This window comes from Pteropus medius, unplaced genomic scaffold (assembly GCF_902729225.1).
Source record: "Pteropus medius unplaced genomic scaffold, Ma_sr-lr_union100, whole genome shotgun sequence".
Taxonomy (NCBI): domain Eukaryota; kingdom Metazoa; phylum Chordata; class Mammalia; order Chiroptera; family Pteropodidae; genus Pteropus; species Pteropus medius.
In genome coordinates this window covers 6,070,211-6,093,898 of record NW_024342474.1, presented here as the reverse complement: position 1 = coordinate 6,093,898, position 23,688 = coordinate 6,070,211, and the positions used below count along the sequence as shown (strand labels likewise).

Genomic DNA, 23,688 nt, shown 5'->3' with positions numbered 1-23,688 from the left:
TGACAAGGTTTACTATGCCAAGGAGTCCCTCTCAAAGGAAAGATTTCAATCTGGTGTTTAGAAAAACTGCACTCTTTCAGCCTCAGTTAAGATTCTCCCAGTCCCTTTTCACTTACTACACAGGTGTCTCCCAACATGACTCTAAAAAACCCCGGCTTCACGAACAACATCCTATGCCGGAGGCCTCATTTTCAAATTCACAAAAATGCAAATGAGATAACGTTTTCTTAAAAAGGTAGTTTCACATTATTTAATGCAACTCAGCTCTCTGGGGGGTAAATAATGATTAGGAAAAAAAAAGAGAGGAATGCAAACACCACGGAGAATCACACCAAATTGGAAGCAGACAAAGGTGGCCAGAGCTATCTTATTTATTATAAAGATACACGGTGAACAGACCTGACTGTGTACTGAAGCCTGGAATGATACATGCCAAAATGTACAGTACTATACATAAAAGTGCATTGTCACAACAATATTAACAAAACATTTTCCTTCCAGAACTGTAAAAGCATCCCCCTTTATTTTCACCTCGGAGACAGGGAATATAATGGTAAGAGGCAGTACAGAGCCTTTAGGTGAACGCAAGGGGCGACAGCAGCACGTGAGAGAAGGAGGTGGGAGGACTCAGGGAGAGTTACTGCGGGGTGTGGAAGGCAGAGTCACAGCTACAAGGAAAGCAAGTCTGATGACCGACAAGGATGCAAGACAGGACAATACTGAGCACCGGAGGCACAGGAAGGTGGGATGGAAAGAAGCTGGGGAACAGTGTTGGAAGTTTCAAAACACTCAAATAGGCAGTAGGAATTGGGGACAGGAGCAAGGGAGGAGGGAGGAGGTGGGCGGAGCAAGAAAGGGGAAACAGTAAAATGCAAGGCTACAACTCTGAAAATAGAAAGGCACTTTCACATGTACATACTACATATGTACATTGACACGATTAGGTAACAGTCACAAGCAGGAAGCTACCAGTACTGCAACTGATCAAACCAACAGGAAAGGACAACACCGATTTAATTACGTGGGCAGGAGTTACCTTTGAGCCTGTAGGTAAATAGCAGTCTCTCCTGTTACACAGCCACTTATTCTAAACATCTATAATAACCATCACACGACACATTGAACTTGGATGAATGCTCTAAGGGGGGCATTCACAAATGCACGGTTTATATATTTTCTTTTACTAAATAGTTTCTAAGATAAGCTGTATGGAACCCAGTACAATTATTTAAACATACAAAGTTCCCTACGTAATTTAAAGATACAGGTACCCATCTCTATTATATCACGTAGACACCTTTTTTTTTTTTTAAAGTATACTAGGGTAAGTGAAAACTCAATTTCCAGTTCATTTTACTGATCTGAATGAAGCTGTACCAGTCACCCTGCATGAACCCTGACTGACACCTCAGCTCAGCTGGAGGCTGGGTTTTCAGCTCAGGATGGTCTTGAGTAGGAAGCTCTATTTATACATGGGTAGAGCCTTCTAAGCTGTTCTGTGGCTCAGAGCCTCTGCGGTGGTTAACTCAGAGCAAGGCTCAGTTCCAAGTGCATTTCCTACATTTGTGGCCTCTCACTAGTGTGGTCAGGAATAAATGAGTGTCATCCCAGTTCTAAAGTTTTCTAAATCCCTCCACAGACCCATACTCTTTAACTTTATATTTCAGAAGCTATAATTATCAAGGTATCTTCAGTTTGTAGACCTCAGAGGCTATCTTTCCCAAATGCTAGGGAGACCACTATCCTCCCACTTTCCTCTTTTCCTTAAATTATAAGCCCATTTTGGAAATGGCTTAAGTACAAAGACAAAAAACTCTTAACTGATACAATCTAACCCGTAGTGCTCTATATACATTGGTGTTCGTGCTCACTGCAGTAGATTACGTGGGACCCTGCTGTAGATGATTCCATGGGTGGCTCAAGGGGAACCAACGTCAAATTATGTTGTGTGGAAACGTGCACAACTGTTGAACAATACCGTTGACACTGAACATGAACATAAGAGCTCTACAAAGGGCCATATAACAGGTTGAAATCATTTACAGAGCACTCATCAGAAAATGTGTCCTATTATCTTTATCTCTATGGTAATTCATTCCTAACGTCCTGACCCGAACCAAAAGGCCGGCTTGGTAAATCTACTTCAGCGAGTTCAATGGAGGGGACATGGACATACAGGTAGTCTTGTGTAAGTGGAGTCAGGTAATCTTTGTAGAACCATCATTTCCCCATCATCAAAATGATCCCTTTCCCAAAATGCACATGAGGACTGGTAAGATCCTTGAAACTGGAAGCATAACATCTCAGGACTCATTATTCTCTTCCCACTCCTTGTGCCTTCCCACCTCCCCTTTGTGTGCTATGTCCATGGCTGGAAAGCAGGCCAGGTGAAGCTGCTCAGCTTCTGAAGCTTTTAATGAGCTTACTGGGTGTTATTTTGGATCCTTTGTGAAGTGGCTGCCTTGTCTTATCTCTGGAATCTGAAGATTTTTACTAAACAAATTGAGGATAGGTGAGTCCTTACTCATCTTGAGGTCACATCTTTCTCTGGGCATTGAAAAAAAAAAAGAAAAAAAGAAAAGCCTCAGGATGACAACAGGGGTTTAGGGAGAAGAGACAGAGACGGGTCAAGTAAGGGAGTGATGGGTCAGTATTAGGAGCTGTTTCCTGGAAGAAGGCACAGCCTCTGAGGCTCTGAGGGTCTAGAGCAGCATGTCCTCTGCCATTCCAGGCAGCAGAGTCCTGATTTGGTGGCAAAAAGGCAATCCTCATTCCATCACAGGTATAAACAAAGAGAGGCGACATAGGTGGATTACCAGGGAGAAGCCTGGAGAATTGAGCTTGGAGTAATATCTGAGAAGCTGAAGTTAAAGCTTATAAAAGATACCATCCCTACACCCCCGCCCCACCCTCGCTAAATAAATTCAGAACACCTCTACCCTTTTGATGCCCTCTGTTAACATCTTACTGTTCCATCAAAAGTGGAAACTGGTGTTTAAAAATCCTTTTTAATTTTTAAGAGATTTAGTTTCTCTTTTCCCCTCAATTACTTCCACCTTTATTCTTTGCTTCTGTTTCTCCATCTAGCAACAGAAAATTAGAAACCAAAGTAGAATCCAGAGAGAACTGGGAGAGAATTTAGGAAAGTTTAAATTTCCTAGGGAATCTGCAGATTGTTCAAAAGGGTTAGTGCTATTCAGTACTCAGTCCTGGCTGTCCCCATGTGTCCAAGGTGATGAAAGACCACTAAAGCTCAAGAGAAATGGTGAGGGGTTGAACAAGATGCTGAGCTGGGCCCCTTTTTCAAAATGGGCAAAAAGGACAGGTCTGAAAATTAAGAGCTTTAAAAACTTACCATACCTGAAAATACTTGGAAAAAAATTCACTATTCAATACATTTATGAAATTAGACTGCAGACAAGCAACCAGTAACATGACAATATCTCTATTTGATCTGTCTGCATCAGAATGTTTAGATTGGCAAACTGAGGTAGAGATCAAAGTCATGAGGTTCTCATGACCTTGATTTTAGTACAGATCCTCATTCTTTCCTGCATGATGCATTCACCAATGGGCTGATAAAGTCCATGCTATGTAATTCTTAGATGGGCATGCTGTTGGCTACCAGTTTGAAATTAAACCTAGAAGGAAATCAATGGTGGTCCAGAGAGGTTAGTTGTGGCCATCTATTATTTTTAAAGAAAAAAAAAGGTCTCTTCCTCAGTAAGTTCAATGATAGAGTTGATAAAATGCTCATAGATTTACAGCTGATATAAGTTGCTGCTGGTGGGAGAATGGTGATTTGTACCTCAGGGAAAAAAAAATCATAAATTCAAAACAACCTTTTTAAGATAGAGGGAAATATAGCATAAATATGGGCTAACTAAAAATTGTCTATGCGCTAGGATGTCAGAGAAAGAGGGCTCCTAACAGCTCATGTGACTATGTGAGTTATATAGAGACCACATGAAAAAAAGAAAAGAGAGTCATGGTTCCAGGGTGCAAAATTGGGAGGAAGTCATCCTGGAACCATGACGTCATCCTCCCGCCGTGGCCGGCACGGCTCTTACTCTGGTACCAGTTCTAGGTTGGCTCAAAGAGTCAAAAGGAGAGGAAAGCTGGGGATTCAATTTAGGATCATTACGCCTCTGTACATGTTTAAAGGAACCAAGGTCATTTCGTCAGGAGAAGAGAAGGTTGAGTGAACCAAGGACTTGTGTGCTGTTTGCTTTCTCCATTTCCACAGAGGAGAACATAGGGATTTGGTGGAGTTGGAAATATTTTCTAGGCAGTTATTGAACAACAGATCTTGGAAGGAGTCTGTGGAGTAGTGTACCCAGAAAGTCTTTAAAATGAGAATGTTCTAGTCCTTTGCGAATGCACAGGATGGACTTGGGGCCCGATCAGGCTCATGGAAGGAGTCACATGGATATCTCAGGAGGACTCTCTCTTTCTCTCCTTTTCCCAGGTTCAGTTCAAGCAATAACTGCAGAATTTCCACCCCCTTCCGCTGAGTCTTTAACCTGGACCCAGGGAAATGACTTGTTATGAAAGAGGCAATCATCCGACTCATTCAGGCCGTGGGCTGAAGGTCCCACTGTGACAACCGCAAGTCTTTATTCGCATGAGCTGAACCCTGTCCCCTATATGGAGTCAGAGGTGTTAACTGTCAGCTACCAAATAATGCCACTGTCACTTTTCAGCCATTACCCCGAGTACCACAGACAAATACTGGTTATACTCCAAAGCCTGGAAATCAGATTCTTGTGCCTTTGGATCCAGACGTTTCTGACTCACCCAGGCTACACTAAACCTGAAGCACTGCATAATATGGAGAGCAAAGTGGTGTTGCCTTCATTACAAATGGTGCAGCATTGAATTTTCAAGTAAGTCTAAGTGTTTCTATTGTCTTTAAAATGACATACGTCCAGTTACTAAAAAAAAAAAGAAATTACAAAATACAAATGCCCATGTTAAATTTAGCTAGTTTCAGACATTACATTCAAGAACATAGAAAAGCCAGAAGATCTCCAGTTATAAGCTCAAAACTAAGTAAAGTTATGGTCTGCTGACTTTTGTCACGAATCCATTTTCTTTTTTTAATCACCTCCCCAAATGACCTTGCTCAGTTGGTTTTTACATTGTGCAAGACTTGTCTGTAGGACCCTGGGAAGGAGGTGCAGGTCCTATGGTAGGGTTTGTTTTTGGAAGAACAGCAGGTTTTGGACGTAGGGCTGGAGGCTTCAGCTGCACACCCATTCTCGGTGCCACCATAGGCTTGAAAGTACTCATTGTATCACTGGAGGAGCTAGTGCTTCGTCGAATCTGAGGCTCTGAGCTCCTGAGGGCAACGTTGTGTAAAGGGCTGAGAGATTCTGTGGAAGTGGCTGGCGTGGGAGAGTTTTTTACTTGTTCTAAGGTATCCAGAACCACATCGGGGGCATGCTTTGCTGTACTCTGTCTCTCCAGTTCTCGAAGTTCGTTCAAAGCAGTATTCATCGTCTCTTCAATATCCTGTTGTAAAATGATCAGAAAGAGAGAGAAAAAAACTGATAATTAACACTCATGTGTAGAAACCCATATTTCTTCATTTCAAAGCAAACGGTCCAGCAAAAGTATGCATGTTTCAATTTCATAGTTGATAGAGAGTGTATACACATAACGCCATCTCGCATAATTATGTTGACTCTGAACGTCTAAGAGACCAAGATGCAATGGCTCATGGAGCCATTTACCAAACATTTGTTATTCTAAGGCACTACGTAGCCTTCTGGTAGTTTTCATCTTACACGTTGACTTTTTTATATAGTATTCTTCTTTACGGTAAAAGGTAGCTTAAATTTAGATACTGCAACAACTTCTCAAGAAATAAAAGTGAACTGAAGAAATCAGGCTTCTTTCATTCATGTAACAAAGTACATACTTGGCTAATTCCTAGCAATTCTTCAAAAACCACTGTAAGCATTCCCCTGGTGATCTTGACGATCTCAATGGAAGTGGTACTGCTCCTTAGAAGGCATTTTTGTAATATGATGTATGTGTATGTTTTAAAATGACACCATAAGAGGGTGGAATTATTAGCATTTGATGGGCAGAGGCCAGGCATACTAGATATCTTGCAAATGTCCTAGATAGTTTACATGCAATGAACTGTCCCACATCTTATTCAACTTTTGAATGTCCTCTAGACATTTATTAAGTGAAAATCCCTTTGTAATAACTTGATCCAAGAACCTAATTTTTTCTTATATGTAAACACAAAATATTTTTTTCATGGTGTTAAGTTTTCTAGGAATGCAACTATCATGTAAATTATACTGTTATAATTGGGACTGACCAAGAATTGTCCACCATTTTAGAAAAAACACATCATTAATGGGAATACATTTCACAGAATTTGAGTTAAGACTAACAATACTCTTACATCAATGCACATTTTAAAAAAATTTTTATTATTAGTTTCAAGTATACAGTACATTGGTTAGACATTTATATAGTTTATAAAACGATCCCACTAACTGCTCTTTCTCTCCTCTGGCTCTCCACCTAGCCATTACATTAATGCTAACTGCATTCTCTATGCTGTGCTCCTTATCCCCGTGACCATCTGTCAACTGCAAATTTGTACTTCTTTAACCCTTCATCCTATTCTCCCAGCCTCCCAATCCCCCTCCCCTCTGACTCTCACCAGATTGTCCTCTATATTTGTTTTTGATTCGTTTGTTCTTTTTGTTCCTTAGATTCCACATATAAGTGAAATCATGTGGTATCTATCTTTCTCTGTGTGACTTACTTCATCTAGCATAATAACTTCTAGGTCCATCTACGTCATTGCAAATGGTAGGATTTCACTTTTTGTAATGGCTGAGCAATATTTCATTGTATATATGAACCATAACTTCTTTATCCAATCGTCTGTTGACGGGCATTTAGGTTGCTTCCATATCTTGGCTATTGTAAATTCTCTTGCCGTGAACACAGGGATGCACAGATCTTTACAAATTAGTGTTTTGGTTTTCCTTAGATAAATACCCAGTAGTGCAACTGCTGGGTCAAAAGGTATATCCATTTTTAATTTTTTGAGAAATCTCCAGATTGTTTTCCATAGTGGCTGTACCAATTTGCATTCCCACCAACAGTGTATGTATGAGAATTCCCTTTTCTCTGCAACACTTGCTGTTCTTTTGATTTATTGATGATAGCCATTCTGACAAGTGTGAGGAAATATCTCACTGTGATTTTAATATGCATTTCTCTGATGATTAGTGACCTTGAGCATCTTTTCATATGTCTACTGGCCATCTGCATTTTGGAGAAATATCTGTTCAGGTCTTCTGCCCATCTTTTAATTGGATTGTTTGTTTTCTTATTGTTGAGTCGTATGATTCTTTATATATTTTGGATATTAATCTCTTATCAGACATATCATAAGTGAATATCTTCTCCCATTCAGTTGGTTGTCTTTTTGCTTTGTTGATGGTTTCTTTTGCTGTACAAAAGCTTTTAGTTTGATATAGTCCCATTTGTTCTTCTTTTCTTGCCCGTGGCCGAGAAGATATATCCAAAAAGAAATTACTGTTAGCAATATCAAAGAGTTTACTGCCTATGTTTTCTTCTAGAAGTTTTATGGTTTTGGGTCTTACATTTAAGTCTTTAATCCATTTTTGAGTCTATTCTTGTATACGGTATAAGAAGGTGGTCCAATTTCTTTTTTTTTTTTTGTATTGGCCTGTCCAATTTTCCCAGCACCATTTATTGAAGAGACTGTCTTTACCTTGTTGTATATTCTTGCCTCTTTTGTCATGTATTAAGTGAGCGTATAGGCATGGATTTATTTCTGGGCTCTCTATTCTGTTCCATTGATTATTGTATCTGTTTTTATGCCAGTACCATGCTGTTTTGATTACTGTAGTCTTGCAGTACAGTTTGATATCAGGTAGTGTGATACCTCCAACTTTGTTCTTCTTTCTCAAGATTGCCATGGCTATTCGGGGTCTTTTATGGTTCCATATAAATTTTAGAATTACTTGTTCTAGCTCTCTGAAAAATGCCATTGGTATTTTAATAGGGATTGCATTGAATCTATAGATTGCTTTGGGTACTATGGCCATTTTAATGATGTTGATTCTTCCTACCCATGAGCATTGTATATGCCTCCATTTATTTGTATCTTCTTCAATTTCTTTTTTTAATGACTTGTAATTTTCTGAGAACAAGTCTTTTACTACCTTGGTTAATTTGATTCCCAGGTATTTTGTTGTTTTCGATGCAATTGTAAATGAGGTCATTTTCTTAATCTCTTTCTGCAAATTCAACATTGGTGTAAAAAAATGCCACCGACTTCTAAATATTAATTTTGTATCCTGCTACTTTACTGAATTCATTGATCGGTTCTCGCAGTTTTTTTAGTGGAATCTTCAGGATTCTCTCTATATAGTATCATGTCATAGGCAAATAATGAAAATTTTACTTCTTCCTTTCCAGTTCGGATATCTTTCATTTCTTTCTTGTCTGAGTGCTGTGATTAAGACTTCCAAATACAATGGTGAAGAGGAGTGGTAAAAGTGGGCATCCTTATCTTCTTCCTGATCTTAAGGAAAATGCTTTTAGCCTTTCCCCATTGAGTATGATGTTAGCTGTAGGTTTGCCATTTATGGCCTTTATTACGTTGAGGTATGTTCCCTCTATTCCCACTTTGCTGAGAGTTTTTATCATAAATGGATGCTGGACTTTGTAGAACACTTTTCCTGTATTTATTGATATGATCATATGGTTTTTATCTTTTGATTTGTTAATGTGGTGTATCACATTAATTGATTTACAGATATTGTACCAACTTTGCATACCAGGAATAAATCCAACTTGATCATGGTGTGTGATATTTTTAATGTATTGTTGAATTCGGTTTGCTAATATTTTGTTGAGGATTTTTGCATCAATGTTCGTAAGAGATATCAGCCTATAGTTTTCTTTTTTTTTAATGCCTTTGTCTGGTTTTGGAATCAAGGTAATGGTGGCATCATAAAAGGAGTTAGGGAGCCTTCCTTTTTGAATTTTTTTGGAACAGTCTGAGAAGAATAGGTGTTAATTCTTCTTTGAATGTTTGGTAAAATTCGCCTATGAAGCCATTGGGTCCAGGACTTTTGTTTTTTGGGATCAATGTGCATTTTTAATTGTATTTATGGTGATTCCACATGTTGGTGAAAGTGTCTATTTCATTTGTCTTTAGTGTATTTAAGCATTAACTGAAATACATTTGTTTTAATATTTATTTCCTTTTATTTTTCCTTTATATTATGTTCAGAGATTTATACATATTTTTAAATTAGATATGCCATCTATCAATTTATTTCATATAGTAAAGGGAGAATTACAAAGTATTTGTCTCAAAAAGGTGGAGTGTGCTCCATCAATGGATGAATGGATAAGCAAAATTTTATATATGCATACAATGGAATATTATTTGGTTCTAAAAAGTAAGGATATCCTGCCCCACGCTACAACATGGATGAACTTTGAGAATATTATGTTATATGAAATAAGCCAGTCACAGAAAGACAAATACTGTATGATTCCTTTTATATAAGGTAGTCACACTCATAGAAGCAGAAAGTAGAATGGTGGTAGCCAAAGGCTATGGGGAGGAGCAAAAGGGGAGTTGTTCTTCAATAGGTATACACTTTCGGTTTTACAAGATGAAAAAGTTCTGGAGATCTGGTTCACAATGTGAATATGCTTTACTGAACTTTATAATTAAAAATGGTTAAGAAGGTAAATTTTACATTATGTTTTCTAGGATACACATACACAAACGAGGTGGGCTATTGTGTGTTAGGGCAGATGGAGAACCACTTTGCTGGTCTGCTCCAAAGGCTCTTCTTTCACTTACCTCGAACATAACCCTCATGAAACTGCACAGTGGTAACCGATTTCCACATCCATTTCCCTCACTGGATTGTTAGCACCTTCAGGCAGCAGCTGGCTATTGAATTAACTTTGCATTCATAAAGTCTAGCATAGGACCTGGCATACAGTAAATGCTCAATCGAGATTTGCTAAATGAATAAACCAAGACGATGACCACATATGGATATTGTAGTTTTTTAAAAAAACCTCCATCAGGGATTCTATTGATTTGTTAAATAAAATAATTTGCATGTTTTTTTTTAGCGAACAACACCATGATGGCAGGCTTAATTGTCCTCATGGGAAAATCTGAAGATGAGAGATGGAAAGATAAATAATGAACACAGCTGGAAGCCATTTTGTGAGGATGACATCATTTTTCAAGTGATTACTTTCATATGTGACTTCTATTTGATGCTAAGCATATGGATTTGTTTCTTATAACAAGGATTTGCCCCAGAGAAAATGTACAGAGCTGTGTTTATCTGTTGAGTTTTTGTTTTTATGATTTACAATGAAAGGATTTCCTGGTCCTAGAAGCAAAAGGGTTAAATAGATTTTATATTATGCCTTCCCACCCCAAGGTCCTAATTCTCTCTCTCTCTAACCTAAATCCTATTTCACCTGCTTTTTATAAGCAGTGATATTATGGATTGCTCAAATCATTATTCAGCTATAGTCAAATATCACTGGTTTTAAACAGGCCTCAAAGGGCCCTGTATAGCACTTCAAACAGAGAAAACCAAAAAGGTCAAAAGTCTTTTTGATTTTTTGCAGAAAAATTGTTGTGTACTTAAAATTGGTTTAATTTTTAAAAAAACACATTAAACTCCTCACATAATCTAGTTTGTTATGCAAAATTTGTTTTAGTTAGGACACTGAAAGTGGCTTGGAAATTTGTCATTTCAATACAGGTTTCCTTGGGCGCTTTTTTAAAAAAAATAATGCATCTTTAACACTTTCCCATGTTTGTTTTGTTCATTTCTCATTCCCTTTCTTTTTTGAGCTATTTAGTTTTTAAGCTTCAGTGATAGCTGGAAGATGCTTTAGATCACTCAAATGGCAAACCCTGAATCTAGTCACCTCCTTTGTAACTGGCTATACACGTAATTTTCTGATGGCCTATGCTGCAAAAAGAACTAGAGGGTAAAAATGGTAGAACTATGGGAAAATCCATGAATATCGTCTTACAGGTACTTTTACTTTGTCAATTCTAATCGTTAGGAAAAACTACAAAGCCCTTCTCTGCAGTCACTGTTGAGAAGTGAAGATATGCATGCATTCAGGAGTGACAGAGGATCCAGACTTGCTGTTCTTCAAATACGTAACCATTGTTTCTCATATCATTTATTGACTAATCCATCATTTCCTGAGGTGAAAGTATCATCTTTATCATATATTGAAATTTTTGTTTCTGGGCTCTGCATTCTGTTCCATCTGTCTGGTTTACTATCTTTAGAATGTGTTTAGGATCTGGCAGGCCTAGTCCTTCCTCATTATTCTTCTTTGCAAAATTTTCCTGACTATTAAACAATGATACACTTGAATGCCCTGAGTCCTACATTTCTGCTATCTCTCTGTTTAAATCAATGTACTTGGGCCCTTCCCTTAATAGATGGTTCTTCAAAAGAGACTCAAAGTCAGGCCTTAAATTAAAGAATGAGCTAATTTCCTTTCTGTTTTCATTAGTTTGTTCTGTATGAGAAGTCCTCCACACCTCCCTCATCCTACCATAGGTACTTACCACGCATTAGTCTATTAAAAGCATCCTACCTGAGCGATTGTCTCTGGGTCCAGTGGCTTGTGGTCATTGAAGCCTGTGTATTGCCCCGATGATGTGGACCTTCTAATAGGAGGGCTGTCAATTTTCTTGAGGGAGTCGTGCCGGCTGATGTTGGTCAGACTGCCGTGGCCAGGCCGGCGCCTCCTCTCCGGACTGTCATTGTTGAGGCCACGGTTCTGCAGCAGGCCCCGGGGGTGACTGGCCAGGTTTGGGGACCCCAGGTCAACTGAGGAGTTGGAAAGAGCATGTGGGGGGTGGAGGGGGCAATGACCATCACTGGTCCGGCCAGGACGCCTTACTGGAGGGGGTGGCTCTCCTCTTTTTCTTTGTCTAGACGTACACAGAGAGAAAGTGGGAGAGAGAACAGGACAGCTTATCACACTGGGTAATAATGCAGGGCTGTGGGTACCCATGACTACTCATGGCCCCCTGGAGAAGTGAAGGTTCAGGAGTCCGATGACCAGGCCCCACTTACCTGGACAAATAGCCATCAGGATGACGGTCTGTTGGGGAGTTCATGTCCTTGGACGAAGACTTGTCTTCAGTGACTGGCCCACTGCTGGCCTCACTGTCGGCTTTTTGGCTCAGAGTGTCTGAAAATGTATCATCCCTGAAATAGTGAGAACCAAGAGTCAGAGTCTCTTGTGAGATGAATGGGATACAAAATAATAAGTGATGGCATTTATGTATGAAAATCTCTTAACAGAACTTTTTCCATCATAAAAATAATACAACTTCATTGCAGATAAATTGGAAAATTCAGATAAACAAAAAAGTGAAATAACAATCACCTATACTATAACATAACATTTAGAGACAACTACTGTTAGAATTTTAAAAAATAATCCTTATATATTTTTCCCCTATGCCTGGGATACATATCTATGCTTATGTGCATATGTATATATATATATAAGTATATACATATATACATACATATATACATATATATATATAGTATTTATACTAAACTTAGGTTTATGTACTTTAGATACGTATGACTGCATGTCTATATACACACACACAATATTTCTTGGATTATTTGATATACATTTGATATACATTTGATATACATTTTAACATTTCTAAAAATTAGGCTGAATCATTTAATCACTGTATATATTTTATATGGTATAGTTCTCTTTTCCTTGAAAAACTCCTTTTAAATTGGTGCTGCATTGTGAAATCCTGTATTCACAAAATAGGGATTATTCTGTATATATCATTTTATAACCTGTTTCTTTCACTTAATATATTTTGAATATCTTCCAATCTGTATACATATTTTTGAAATTAGAGCTTTCTCATCGGCAAAATTAACAAAGAAGAAAAAAAGAAGCCTGGAGATGATACTTTTTAGACTTTAGGGCAGTATCTTCTGTTTTGGGAATCTGGAATTGGAATGGTAGACAGACACCAAAACAAGAGCACTGCTGTTCTTGGAACTGGCAGTGTCACTTCAGCTATTAAAGCTATTCTCTGCACAGGTTCCAAGAATCCAAAAGCTTCAAAAGGTGTCTCTCATTAGTCCTTGCTCCCAACCTCCTGGAAGAGTCTGGGAAATGAAAACCAGCTGGTGCTGAAGTTCGGACAGCAAACAAGACCCACCAGCAAGGTGAAGAACTGTGGCCAGCTCACAAGTTTTAGCTCTGTAATCCCTCTTGCTCTTTTCTCACAAGACCGAGGTCGGTTTAAGAACAATGGCTGGAGTCTCCTCTTGTGGGAGCACACTGGTGATTGACGCTGGGACTACTCACATATCTTGCACCACTATGTACTGGTGAGGCACGAGCCCGTCAATCCCATTGTGCCTCCCTTCCCACCAGTCCTCGGATGCGCGGTGATAAAGCAGCAGGGAGGCTCCCTTCTTGAAGGACAGTTCTCTGGCAGATCGCCCAACATAGTCAAACTTGGCTATGGCTTCTATTGGCTCACATTCTACAAAGAACACATGAGAAAGTGGTGAGAGACAGGGTTGTTAGGAAGGCATAATACACTATCTGAAAGGTTTAGATGAGGTCTTAGAAATAAAAGAGGCCATTTTAACATCCAGACAGAACAGGGGAATAAACAAATCGTCAAGGCAAGAGAAAAAAAGGCTGTTAAAAGGGATATAGAAAAACATTCTTTGGCTGTCATCAGTTTTTCAGGCAAAGAAAAACTGAACATTAGAGCTTAATTTCCACAGCCTCTTAGAGATATAAGGACAGTCTAATAAAAAATATTTTAAACTTTGCGAGATGATATATAAGATATCTCCTTGGGTTGTAATATCTTCCACATAGTTCCAATATTATTTTGACATTGATGGAGTTCCCTTGCAATGTGTTAATACATTTATAACATGGAAAAAATCACTATCCTAGAACACTAGGAAATTTGTTTTACTTGCTTATTTTTTTAGAAACTCAAGTTTACAAAGATTGTCACATTAAATACTATTTAAATATATTTAATTTCCTCAACTACTTTTTTAGCATTATAAAATTTTCAAGCTACCATCAATAGTAAAGACAACTTTGTTTTCTCTAGTATCGGTAAAAATTCTAGATATTACCTATGGAATAAGCATAACTTAAGGCTGTCCTGTATCCAAATTAAAGGACCAGATTCAGAAATTATATTTTCTATGGATCGAAAGATACCAAAAGGAATTATGGTGAGTGAAAAAAGCCAATCTCAAAAGGGCACATACTGTATGGTTCCATTTATATGGCGTGCTTGAAATGATGTAAGATCAAGATGGAGAATAGATTTAATGATTGCCAGAGGCTGGTGTGGGTGAAGTGACAGAAGGAAATGGCTATGGCTCTAATAGGGCAGCAAAAGGCATTCTTGTGATGAAACTGTTATCTTGACTACAGTTGTAGGCATACAGATCTATACATGTGATAAAACTGTATAGCACTAAGTAAACACACACACAAATGAGTGTACGTAAAACTAGTGAAATGTGAATGTGGTGGATGCATTCGATTCAATATTGATTTCCTGGTTGTGATATTATACTATAGTTACATATAAGATATTACCATTGGGAGAAACTGGTAGAAGGGTATATAGGATCTTCCTGTATTATTTCTCATAATGGCATGTGAATCTACAATAATTTCAAAATAAAGTTAAAAAGAGACCGAACTCTGAGCCTAGAATTGGAATTTCAGCTCTAATGTAATATTGATGGCAAATAAGAGGACATATTAAATAAAACCATTACAAGAGGTACTTTTTGTGATTCAGCTTATTGCAAAATGCCCTTTAATTTGGGGCCTTATGATCTTTCTTCTCCTCTACCGCCATCGCCTCATCTTCATCCCTGCTCTTGACCACAGATGAATAAATTTGTAATCAATAATAAACAAAACTAAAAGAGTCAATACAAGTGACATATGCTTAAAAAAAACATATCTGTGCAATAAGCAATACCTCGCTTGCTATAAACTGAGCATGTATTAGTTTCCAAATACTCTGGAATATATATATGTACGCAAAATAGGTTACAACCCACCTATCTGTCAAATATTTTCTCAGGAAATTGTCTTCTGTTTCCCTTGGTCACAAACCTTCTCATTTAAAAGGGTTAATTTTTTCCCAAAGTTTATTGCCATATCTTTTGTATCTGTTGTACTTATATGCATAAGAAATCCTGGGATAGCCAGCTAAGCTTCTTTCTCATTTGATAAATTCAGATATTCTCTGGGACATGTAAGGCAAAAGCATAAAAATCAACAAACATTGAAAGAACTTAGGGTTTGCATTCTGAAAACCTGGGTGAATATCAACTATACGTTTAAAATAAAGACAAAAAAAAATGCCCCATCTTTTTGCTAGTGGATAATGTCTAGGGTGAATAATGTTTCATATTGCAGAACTACAGCACTATAATCTGCATGTTAAAGTACATGCAGCAAATTAGGTGTAAAAATAATTTTAAAACAGCAGTTTTGTCCTTTAACAATTGACTAATTTTTAGATCATATGTTAACACTCTAATATTCCCTCCTAAAATTACATTTTCTTTATTAAAATAATGTAAACAGCAGCTTTATTAAGTATCTATAAGTCCACTTCATAGAGGAGGAATTTAACTTTATATTCAGAGAGGTTGACTTTTTAGTTTGTTCTGAACTTGCAGTTAGGGAATAAATTCTGGTTGACCTGAGATGACAGATACCAAATTTTTTACCCCAGTTGTCCCTGGAGGACAGAAATAAATATGTCAATGATATAGAGGACACAAATAAACATATCCAAGGAAGAATAAAAACACACCAATTTATTAAAAAGAACTTCATGACATGTAATTAACAAACTCCTATGCAAACATGCCAATGGGTTAAAATGTTTTGTTGAAAAAAAAAAAAAGGAAAGATGCCAGCCCATAACATAGTGTACAATCCATGTACTTGTCAAAGGGAAGAGAGAAACTTTAATGTTCTTCAATGCCATTTAGTCGCATACTGTCGGTGCTGGCCGAGGGCAATTTAAGACTATTTAATATACACATTTTATCATGATTTTATGATCATGAACTCTATGCTCATTATCTTTCTTATTTTTTTAAACAAATAGCAACAGGATGAACAGTCTCTGCTATTTAATTCAAATGTGGAGTGATTTTGAAAGACTGACCAGATGAATCAGAAATACGTTTCATTGGTAACCCTACTACATCAACTAGTAATTCTGAGCAATTTCATTATTTTGACTCTTTCTGCTCCCATGAGAGTCATTTCACAGTCAAGTGTCTATCAATATGCTATTTATACACATCTTAGCCTAGTCACTGCAGAGCGAATCAATCTCAGGGCATGGCGAGGCACCATACTCCTTTCTTTCACAGAAAGTCACACTGTCCTTTAAGGTTAGGTAGCAACTTTGTAGAATGCTGCTATCAATAACAATAATAATAAGAGTGTAACATAATAGCTTCTTTATTTTTGCATGGCTATTATAATTTTGTGCAAAGGGAAAGAAAATTCAGTAGAGCTAATTTTCTGACTGCCTGGTGCAATGGCATCTTTTATTTCCATTTCTTGTAATTTTATACAAAATGCTAATACATCGTACTTGTCCTTTGGGACCTTGTTGTCTCTTCTAGGTCTGTTACCCACTGCCCCTGCAGATGATGGTTTTGTTCTGTGACAACCTCTCTTTTAGAAACAGCTATTCTCTCTAGTGATACCATGACAAAGAAAATAAAATAAATACCTGAGCAATCAAAAAGATAATTAATACTCTAGTTAATTTAGTTACAGGACTTTAGGGGGCTGGCTGTGAGCAAGGGTATCTGTCCTTTGTAAGCAATGCTTTTCTTTCCATCAAATCAGGTAAACATGATCAAAATGTTATCTAAAGCACAGAGCCCTCAGCAAAGCTTCTCTTTTATAGTTAAGAGGTAAGAACAACTGACAGATGGCACAGTGGTGAGACTCATGTTTGGGAAGAGAGATGGCTGGGGCTTTCTCTCGGCTTTTCCTGCCATTGGGGAAAAGCAAAGAAACACTCAGAGAAGTCATCAGTGAAAAGGGAATCAATCATATACAGAGAAACAAAGAAACTCAAGACAAAAGAATGAATGGTGGCAGACGGGGCTCAGAGTCTTTCAAAAGCAACATCACAGCTCTTACTTTAAAAAATATCTTCCAACAAGTTCTAAAAATGTCAACTCATCATAGTTTTAAAAATACAAACTTTCTTTTTGTAGCAGAGGGCAGACACACTAGACACCCAGATTAGCCTCCTACTGAAATCAACTAAAAATGCTGGATTAAAAAAAAAAATCTTTGTAATGGCATTAATGAGCTATCACAACAGTAAGGAATACTAAAGACCAAAAACTCCATGAAAGTGGGAACCTAGTGAGGTAAACAGAACACTAGAAAATGTGAGTCAGAGTTTGCCTTGAGGGCATTTTCTCTGCCCGGTTAACTTAAGCTTTCATTTTACACAAAAAATTAAGTCCAGGGACTGTCTCAGTATGGAGAACCTAAGCCTCCTTCGCCTCTGCCCCAAGGATCACACTCTCAGTGTCACAGTGAACTTCTAGTTCAAGAAATCTTCCTCCTTTCTAGCTCTCCATACTCCTTCATAGATGGTAACCCCCCATCCCATCTTCCCACCCCTGGATTTAAGGATATAATCTATCTCAAACCTTGGAACAAATCACCTCTGAGAATCCCAACTACATTCCAGTCCTCAGGCAGGTTTGCAGTTTCAGTTCATACTGCCTGGGTGGCCTGGAAAAACCTCAAGCTAAACTTTCAATGTGGTCCCAAGTGGTTGTGCCCCAGGCAGAAGTAAATGCAAACCTTTTCTGGAGGAACTCACCTTCAACTGATTCTAAAGTTCTCCCTAGTTCAAAGAAATATGTAAAAATATGTAAAAATTATAAAACATTACTCGAAAATAAGACTCAATAAGCAAAAGCCAAAAACTAAAACAACAAAAAAACCCCAAACCAAACCCAAATCCAGGTAGACTGCAGATATTAGAATGATTGGATACATAATCTGAAACAATGGAAAGAATTAATATGAGTAAAGAGCAAAAGACTATAAAAAACGACCCAGCAGCAGACAGAAAGTGAACCCAGCAGAACTTGTAGAAAAAAAATTAAAAATAAGTCAATGGATGAGTTTAAAGCAGATTAGTCACAGTTGAAGAGAGAATAAAAGGATCATGCATACAGCTAAAGTACTAAGAGAAAACAGACAGCTTTATATGTTCATATTAAAAAAGGGTTGAAAAGCAATGTTAAATGGTAAACGTAAGAAGTTAGAAAAATAAAAAATGACCTCTCCAGAGAAAAATATAAAAGTTTATTGGGAGACATGAGTAACTAGAAATATGTTTGTGGATTAGAAGACTAAATATCATAAAAATACCAATTCTCTCCATATTTATATATGTAGAATCAGTGCAACTGCAGTCAAAACCCCAGCAGGTTTTTAGTTTTTTTTTCCTTGTTTTAAGAACTTGAAAAACTGAGTCTAAATATTAAATAAAATTTCAAAAGGCCAAAAACTTGTTAAGAAGGCTGAGTCAGAAGTCTTGATTTGCCAAATACTAAAATTTATTAAAAGATATCAAAATTAAACAGAGGAATAGGAATAGACAAGTAGATCAGTAGAAAAGAACAGGGCATAGAAACGGACTCACACAGAGGGTACTTGGTATGTGACAGAGGTGTGGTGCAGTGGAGAAAGGACAATTAATGCTGGGACAATGGGATAACTGTGCATCCATAAGGAGAAAAAAGGAACTGACCCCATACCTCACACCATACCTCCAAATAAATTCCCAATAAAGACTTACATGTGAAAAACAAAACCTGAAAAAATTTAAGAGAGAATATGGGAGAATAATCTTCATTACTTCAGGGCACAGGAGGCTTTCTTAAAGCAGACACAAAGTGAAAGAACCAGGAAGGTAAAGACTAGTAAATTCAACTCCTTTCAAATTAAGACCCTCTGTTTAGCAAAAGATATACTAAGCACAAGAAAAAGAAACTACAGAGCAGAAGATATTTGTAAAATATATACCCAATAAAAGGTCTGATCCAGAACTCTTAATTCTCACAAATAAGAAAAACACCAAAGCCAAACCAAACTAAATCAAGCAAAAAAAAAAAAAAAAAAAAAGCTCAGAGAAACGAACGTGAGCAAATGGGCCCTAAATGGGCAAAAGACTTGATAAAAATTTCACAAAAGACAAAATCTAAACATAAAAAAAATGGGTATATTTGTATGAACCCTTTTAAAAATTTTCCTTATTCTGACATCTGGGGCCTTGCTGACTCTGGAGGAACTATCCCTCCCAGGGTCTGCAGAACCCTACAGATAGTAAACAACTCACCTGGAGTGTGCTTTTCAAATACAAACCAACCAATCCAGGGCCCACATCTAATGATTTCCTCTCTGCGGCTCTCACTCTGGGTCACTATCCACCTGCCTCAGGGCCAGTTATCCAAATAACCAGAGATAGCCCCTGTGCCCCAGAGCCTGCTGAAATTCTTAAAGCCCGCCAATGCTAAACCTGCTTACCCTGCCTCGCTGTACGTATGGAAACCACACCAAAGGCTCTTGCCCAGTTGCTCCCTCTCCCTCATAACAGACCCTGGTGTTTCCTTGTGTGGCCCCCAAAGGCCTGATGTGCCCCTTCCTTTTGGGAACTGTGAGAAACAAAGTATTTTTCAGTGGCAATCATCTCTTGATCTGTTGGCCTTACTATATCCCAAAGTTTCTCTTAATACACTATATTTTAAATCATCTTCATCAGTAATCAGAGAAATGTATATTAAATCACAATGGGATACTGTTACACACTGATCATATTGGCAAGGATTACAATATCTGATGAAATCAACTGTTGATGAATACATACAACTGAAAGACTGATACACTGCTGGTGGGAATTTACATCATTACAACCATTTTCAAAAACAGTGTGGCAATATTTAGTAAAGTTGAAGGCATGCTCATTTCAGATATGTACATCCTAGAGAAAATCCTGGACATTTGCAGTAGGATACATGTTCAAAATGGTCACAGCAGCACTGTTTTCAATGGCAAAAAGTAGATAACACCTCACATATTCATCGATTATGAAATAAAGACAATGGAATATTATACAGTGGAAAATAAATGATTATAACTGCATGCAACAATGTGGATGAATCTCACAAACATAATACTGAGTAGAAAAAAATCATATACAGTACGATTCCATTTATGGAAAGTTTAATAAAATAAAAAATGAAACAATAAATCATTTAAAAACACAAACATGTACTGGTTACCCTTGAGGGGATTTGGAAGGCAATGAGATAAGGGAAGCACAAAGGTAATGATGGAAGCAAAGGGTGATGATGTTTTTCTTCAACTTGGTGGTAGTTCCTTGGGTGTTCACTGCCCTGTTATTCTTCATACTTTACACATATTTTATAAATATTCTTTTGTATCTACTGAATTCTTAATATAAGCAATTCTAAAAAAAAGTACATAATGACTAGTTTTATAATAGCGTGAACATAAAGCATACCGTCTTCACTGGTGTGGGGCTCTGTACCAGCGTCCTGATCCACTTCCTCCAACGTACCGTGCTCACTGTATGGGCTGTCGCTGTGGAGTGGAAATAGAAATTCATATATGAAGCCAAAGTGTAAAGAATCTTAAAAATGAACAATTGCTACTATAAGGAAAAATATAAGATTTGGAATGGCAAAAGATTACTGGATAGCCTTTCAACGGAATGCTGGAGCCTCCAAGGATTATTTGGTCCTATGGGAGTGTATGTCCCTTCTTTGACACAAAGGTTAGTTTATAGCTCTGTAAAGACAAAGTTAACTTGTAGAAGATGATAGATTTACAAATAATTCTCATCCACAGAAATAAAAATTTGTTGAGTTCTAGTGGAATATGATTATTGCCCTACGGATCCACTGGTTGTTGCAAATTCATTTCAAAATTCCTTGCTGCATATAAATTGATAGCTCTTTGATTTCTGCTTTGAATTGACTGTAGTATCTTTTCCATCTTTTCTTGAAAGGTTTTCACTTTATATCTGTGTGGGAGTTATGATTTCATCCTTTTAAAAAACTTACCCTTTAACACTACCATCTTCTCTCTTCAAATGCGTGCTGATAAATGGAATGCATTGGGCACAAATACAGACCTGACTTTACTGTAAAAGCTCATTTATGTTGCTGGTGTTGGGTGACAAGGATAACTACTATATTACTGACTTTCTGTTTAAAATGAGCAATACCCAGAGAGAACACTATGTATGGGAGAAGGACATAATCAAGCACATATGACTGGCTATAAGACTATTTTGGGGCTTCCGCTCTGTTTGTAAAAAAAAGTAGCGACCACGAAAATTCCTAGAGGACAATGCATCAAATAATACTGATCAGACATCCACATACTTGCTCTTTGATAAAATGAACCAGACAGCAGAATTTACTGATATAGCCTTGAATATCTGGAAATACGGAATATGACTATGACACTGGCCTTGAAACAAAAGTGACTATGAAAATAAAATTATGTATCTCACCATGGCTTTTTATTCATTCACCTTCTCAGAGCCTCAGAGCCAAGCTCAGTCAGTACCTTGCACATAGTAAATGTTCAAGTAAATATTTTTTAGTTGAATTTCATGTGTAAAATTGCTTGGATATATTATAGAACTGGCATCCATCACGTTTTGTTGTTAATTTAGAAAGCAGTACTTCCGGAAAAAGTCGACCCTCAGTTTCCTTAAGGCATATGACCATACTGTGGTTTAAGATCATATTATGGGTTAAGTAAAAAATAAGAGTACTTTTTTAGTTGTTTAAGATCTGTCAGCTACTAATTCTCCTTCCACTTAATCTCTGTAAGGCGATGGGTAACAGAGTCCGAGGAGAATCCAGAAGGAAGGGCTTAGACAAATCTATTTCCAGCTGCTCCTACATCTGAGCTGCACAAAGCAGTTTCTGAGATAGGCTGGGGGCCAGCTATTGAGTGGGAGAATTCATGTGGGTTTTAGAATCAGATGTGGGCTGCCTTAGTTACTACTAGTTATTGGACAAGCTCCTTGGCTTCTCTTAACTTACCTGGTAAAGTGGTTGTGAGGCAAGAAAGGAGATCATATGTACTTAGTAGCTGGCACGTGATAGAGGCTCAAGCAATCAAAGCTACTTTTATTGTATATGAATTCTTAGAAGCTGAAACTTATATATCAAATAGTGAACATAAACATTTCAGGGTTTTTTACTATTGGGGTTGTTCGACTGACTATATCTCCCTCATTTTTACACTTCATCGGAGGGTTATTTATACTTCTATATTAAAAAACAATTGTTATCCCAACGACATATTCATGTAATCAATTTCCTCAAAATAACCAGTACTACTATAACTGCTTAGGATAATATTAATAAGAATAAAAATGAAAATAAGTAAGAATGAAAACACATTTGGTTGATAGGGCTCCTTTAAAATGAGAATTTTGAAAGACTATATAGAATTAAAACTATTTCAGAATGAAAATAATATCTGTCGATTCAGTTATCTTTTCTTGATGTTAATAGTAAAAATTAATATAGCTCTATATAACATCAAAAACATTATTCCCTACAAAAGCCATGATAGGGTGAAGATATTTCAAAAGATGTCATTCTTGGGGAAAAGAAAGGGATGAATATGAGTTTCCATAATAAGAAGCTAGTGTCGTCTAATTTATCTCAAGCGTTCCTGCTGCTGCTTTATTTTTATTTTTTAACTGGTCGCATTGGTGGCTAAGGTCAATTCTTTTTCTTAAATAAGGTGATATCTATACTTCCCTAATTTGTCCAGAGGAGAAGGACTAAAATTTTTAGACTTACCAGTAGTCGTCTCCAGCCATACATTTCTCATAAACAGGGCCGTCCAGCTCTTTAGCATCTGGGAAAATAGTCTCATGGTGGATGATGATGGTTTTGACAATTTCATTCACATGAGCCTGGCAAGATACTTGATCCTGTATTTCTGGGACAGGCATCAATGTAGGGCCAAAGCAAATGGCCAAGTTATAAGGGTCCATCATGTTCTCATCACTGTACTGTGAAAGACTTTGAAAGGAAGTAAGAAAGGATGTATAAAAGAACAAGGGGTCATCTAACATGATATACCAGTTTTTATTAAGTGATATTTAGATAATTCTAATAACTATCTGATAACCTACTAAAACATTTTGCATTGAAATAAAAGAACAAGGAGAAAAAAACAAAAGTTGATATTTAATAAGATATGCCATATTCTGAAAATAGGGATCTAAAACATTTAATTTGGTTTTTATTATTAGAATAAACTGATATTCCATCTCACTTTAAGATGGCTCAGCAAAAGCTAAAGAAAGTAAAGTGACTTACAACCTTTCTACTAGATAGAAACTGAAAGGGGAGTAAGTCCTACTTGCTTAATTAAGCGGCAATTTTGAAAGCCACAAGGGAGTTTAAGATCATTTCTACTACA

The 23,688-nt window shown here is 37.3% G+C and overlaps 1 protein-coding gene across 3 annotated transcripts in view; it reads right to left on the bottom strand.

Annotated features, from left to right (window-relative positions):
• Window positions 1-353: 353 nt before the first annotated feature.
• Window positions 354-23,688, bottom strand: part of SRGAP1 (SLIT-ROBO Rho GTPase activating protein 1) — a 229,900-nt gene continuing 206,565 nt past the window's right edge. For all 3 annotated transcript variants that reach the window (XM_039865895.1, XM_039865897.1, XM_039865896.1), the window contains exons 17-22: window positions 23,061-23,285; window positions 20,732-20,811; window positions 13,447-13,627; window positions 12,165-12,299; window positions 11,680-12,019; window positions 354-5,514 (exon numbers count right to left, since the gene is read on the bottom strand). In XM_039865895.1, coding sequence (XP_039721829.1) covers window positions 5,137-5,514; window positions 11,680-12,019; window positions 12,165-12,299; window positions 13,447-13,627; window positions 20,732-20,811; window positions 23,061-23,285 — 1,339 coding nt within the window. In that variant the 3' untranslated portion in view covers window positions 354-5,136. The remainder of the gene's footprint in view (window positions 5,515-11,679; window positions 12,020-12,164; window positions 12,300-13,446; window positions 13,628-20,731; window positions 20,812-23,060; window positions 23,286-23,688) is intronic.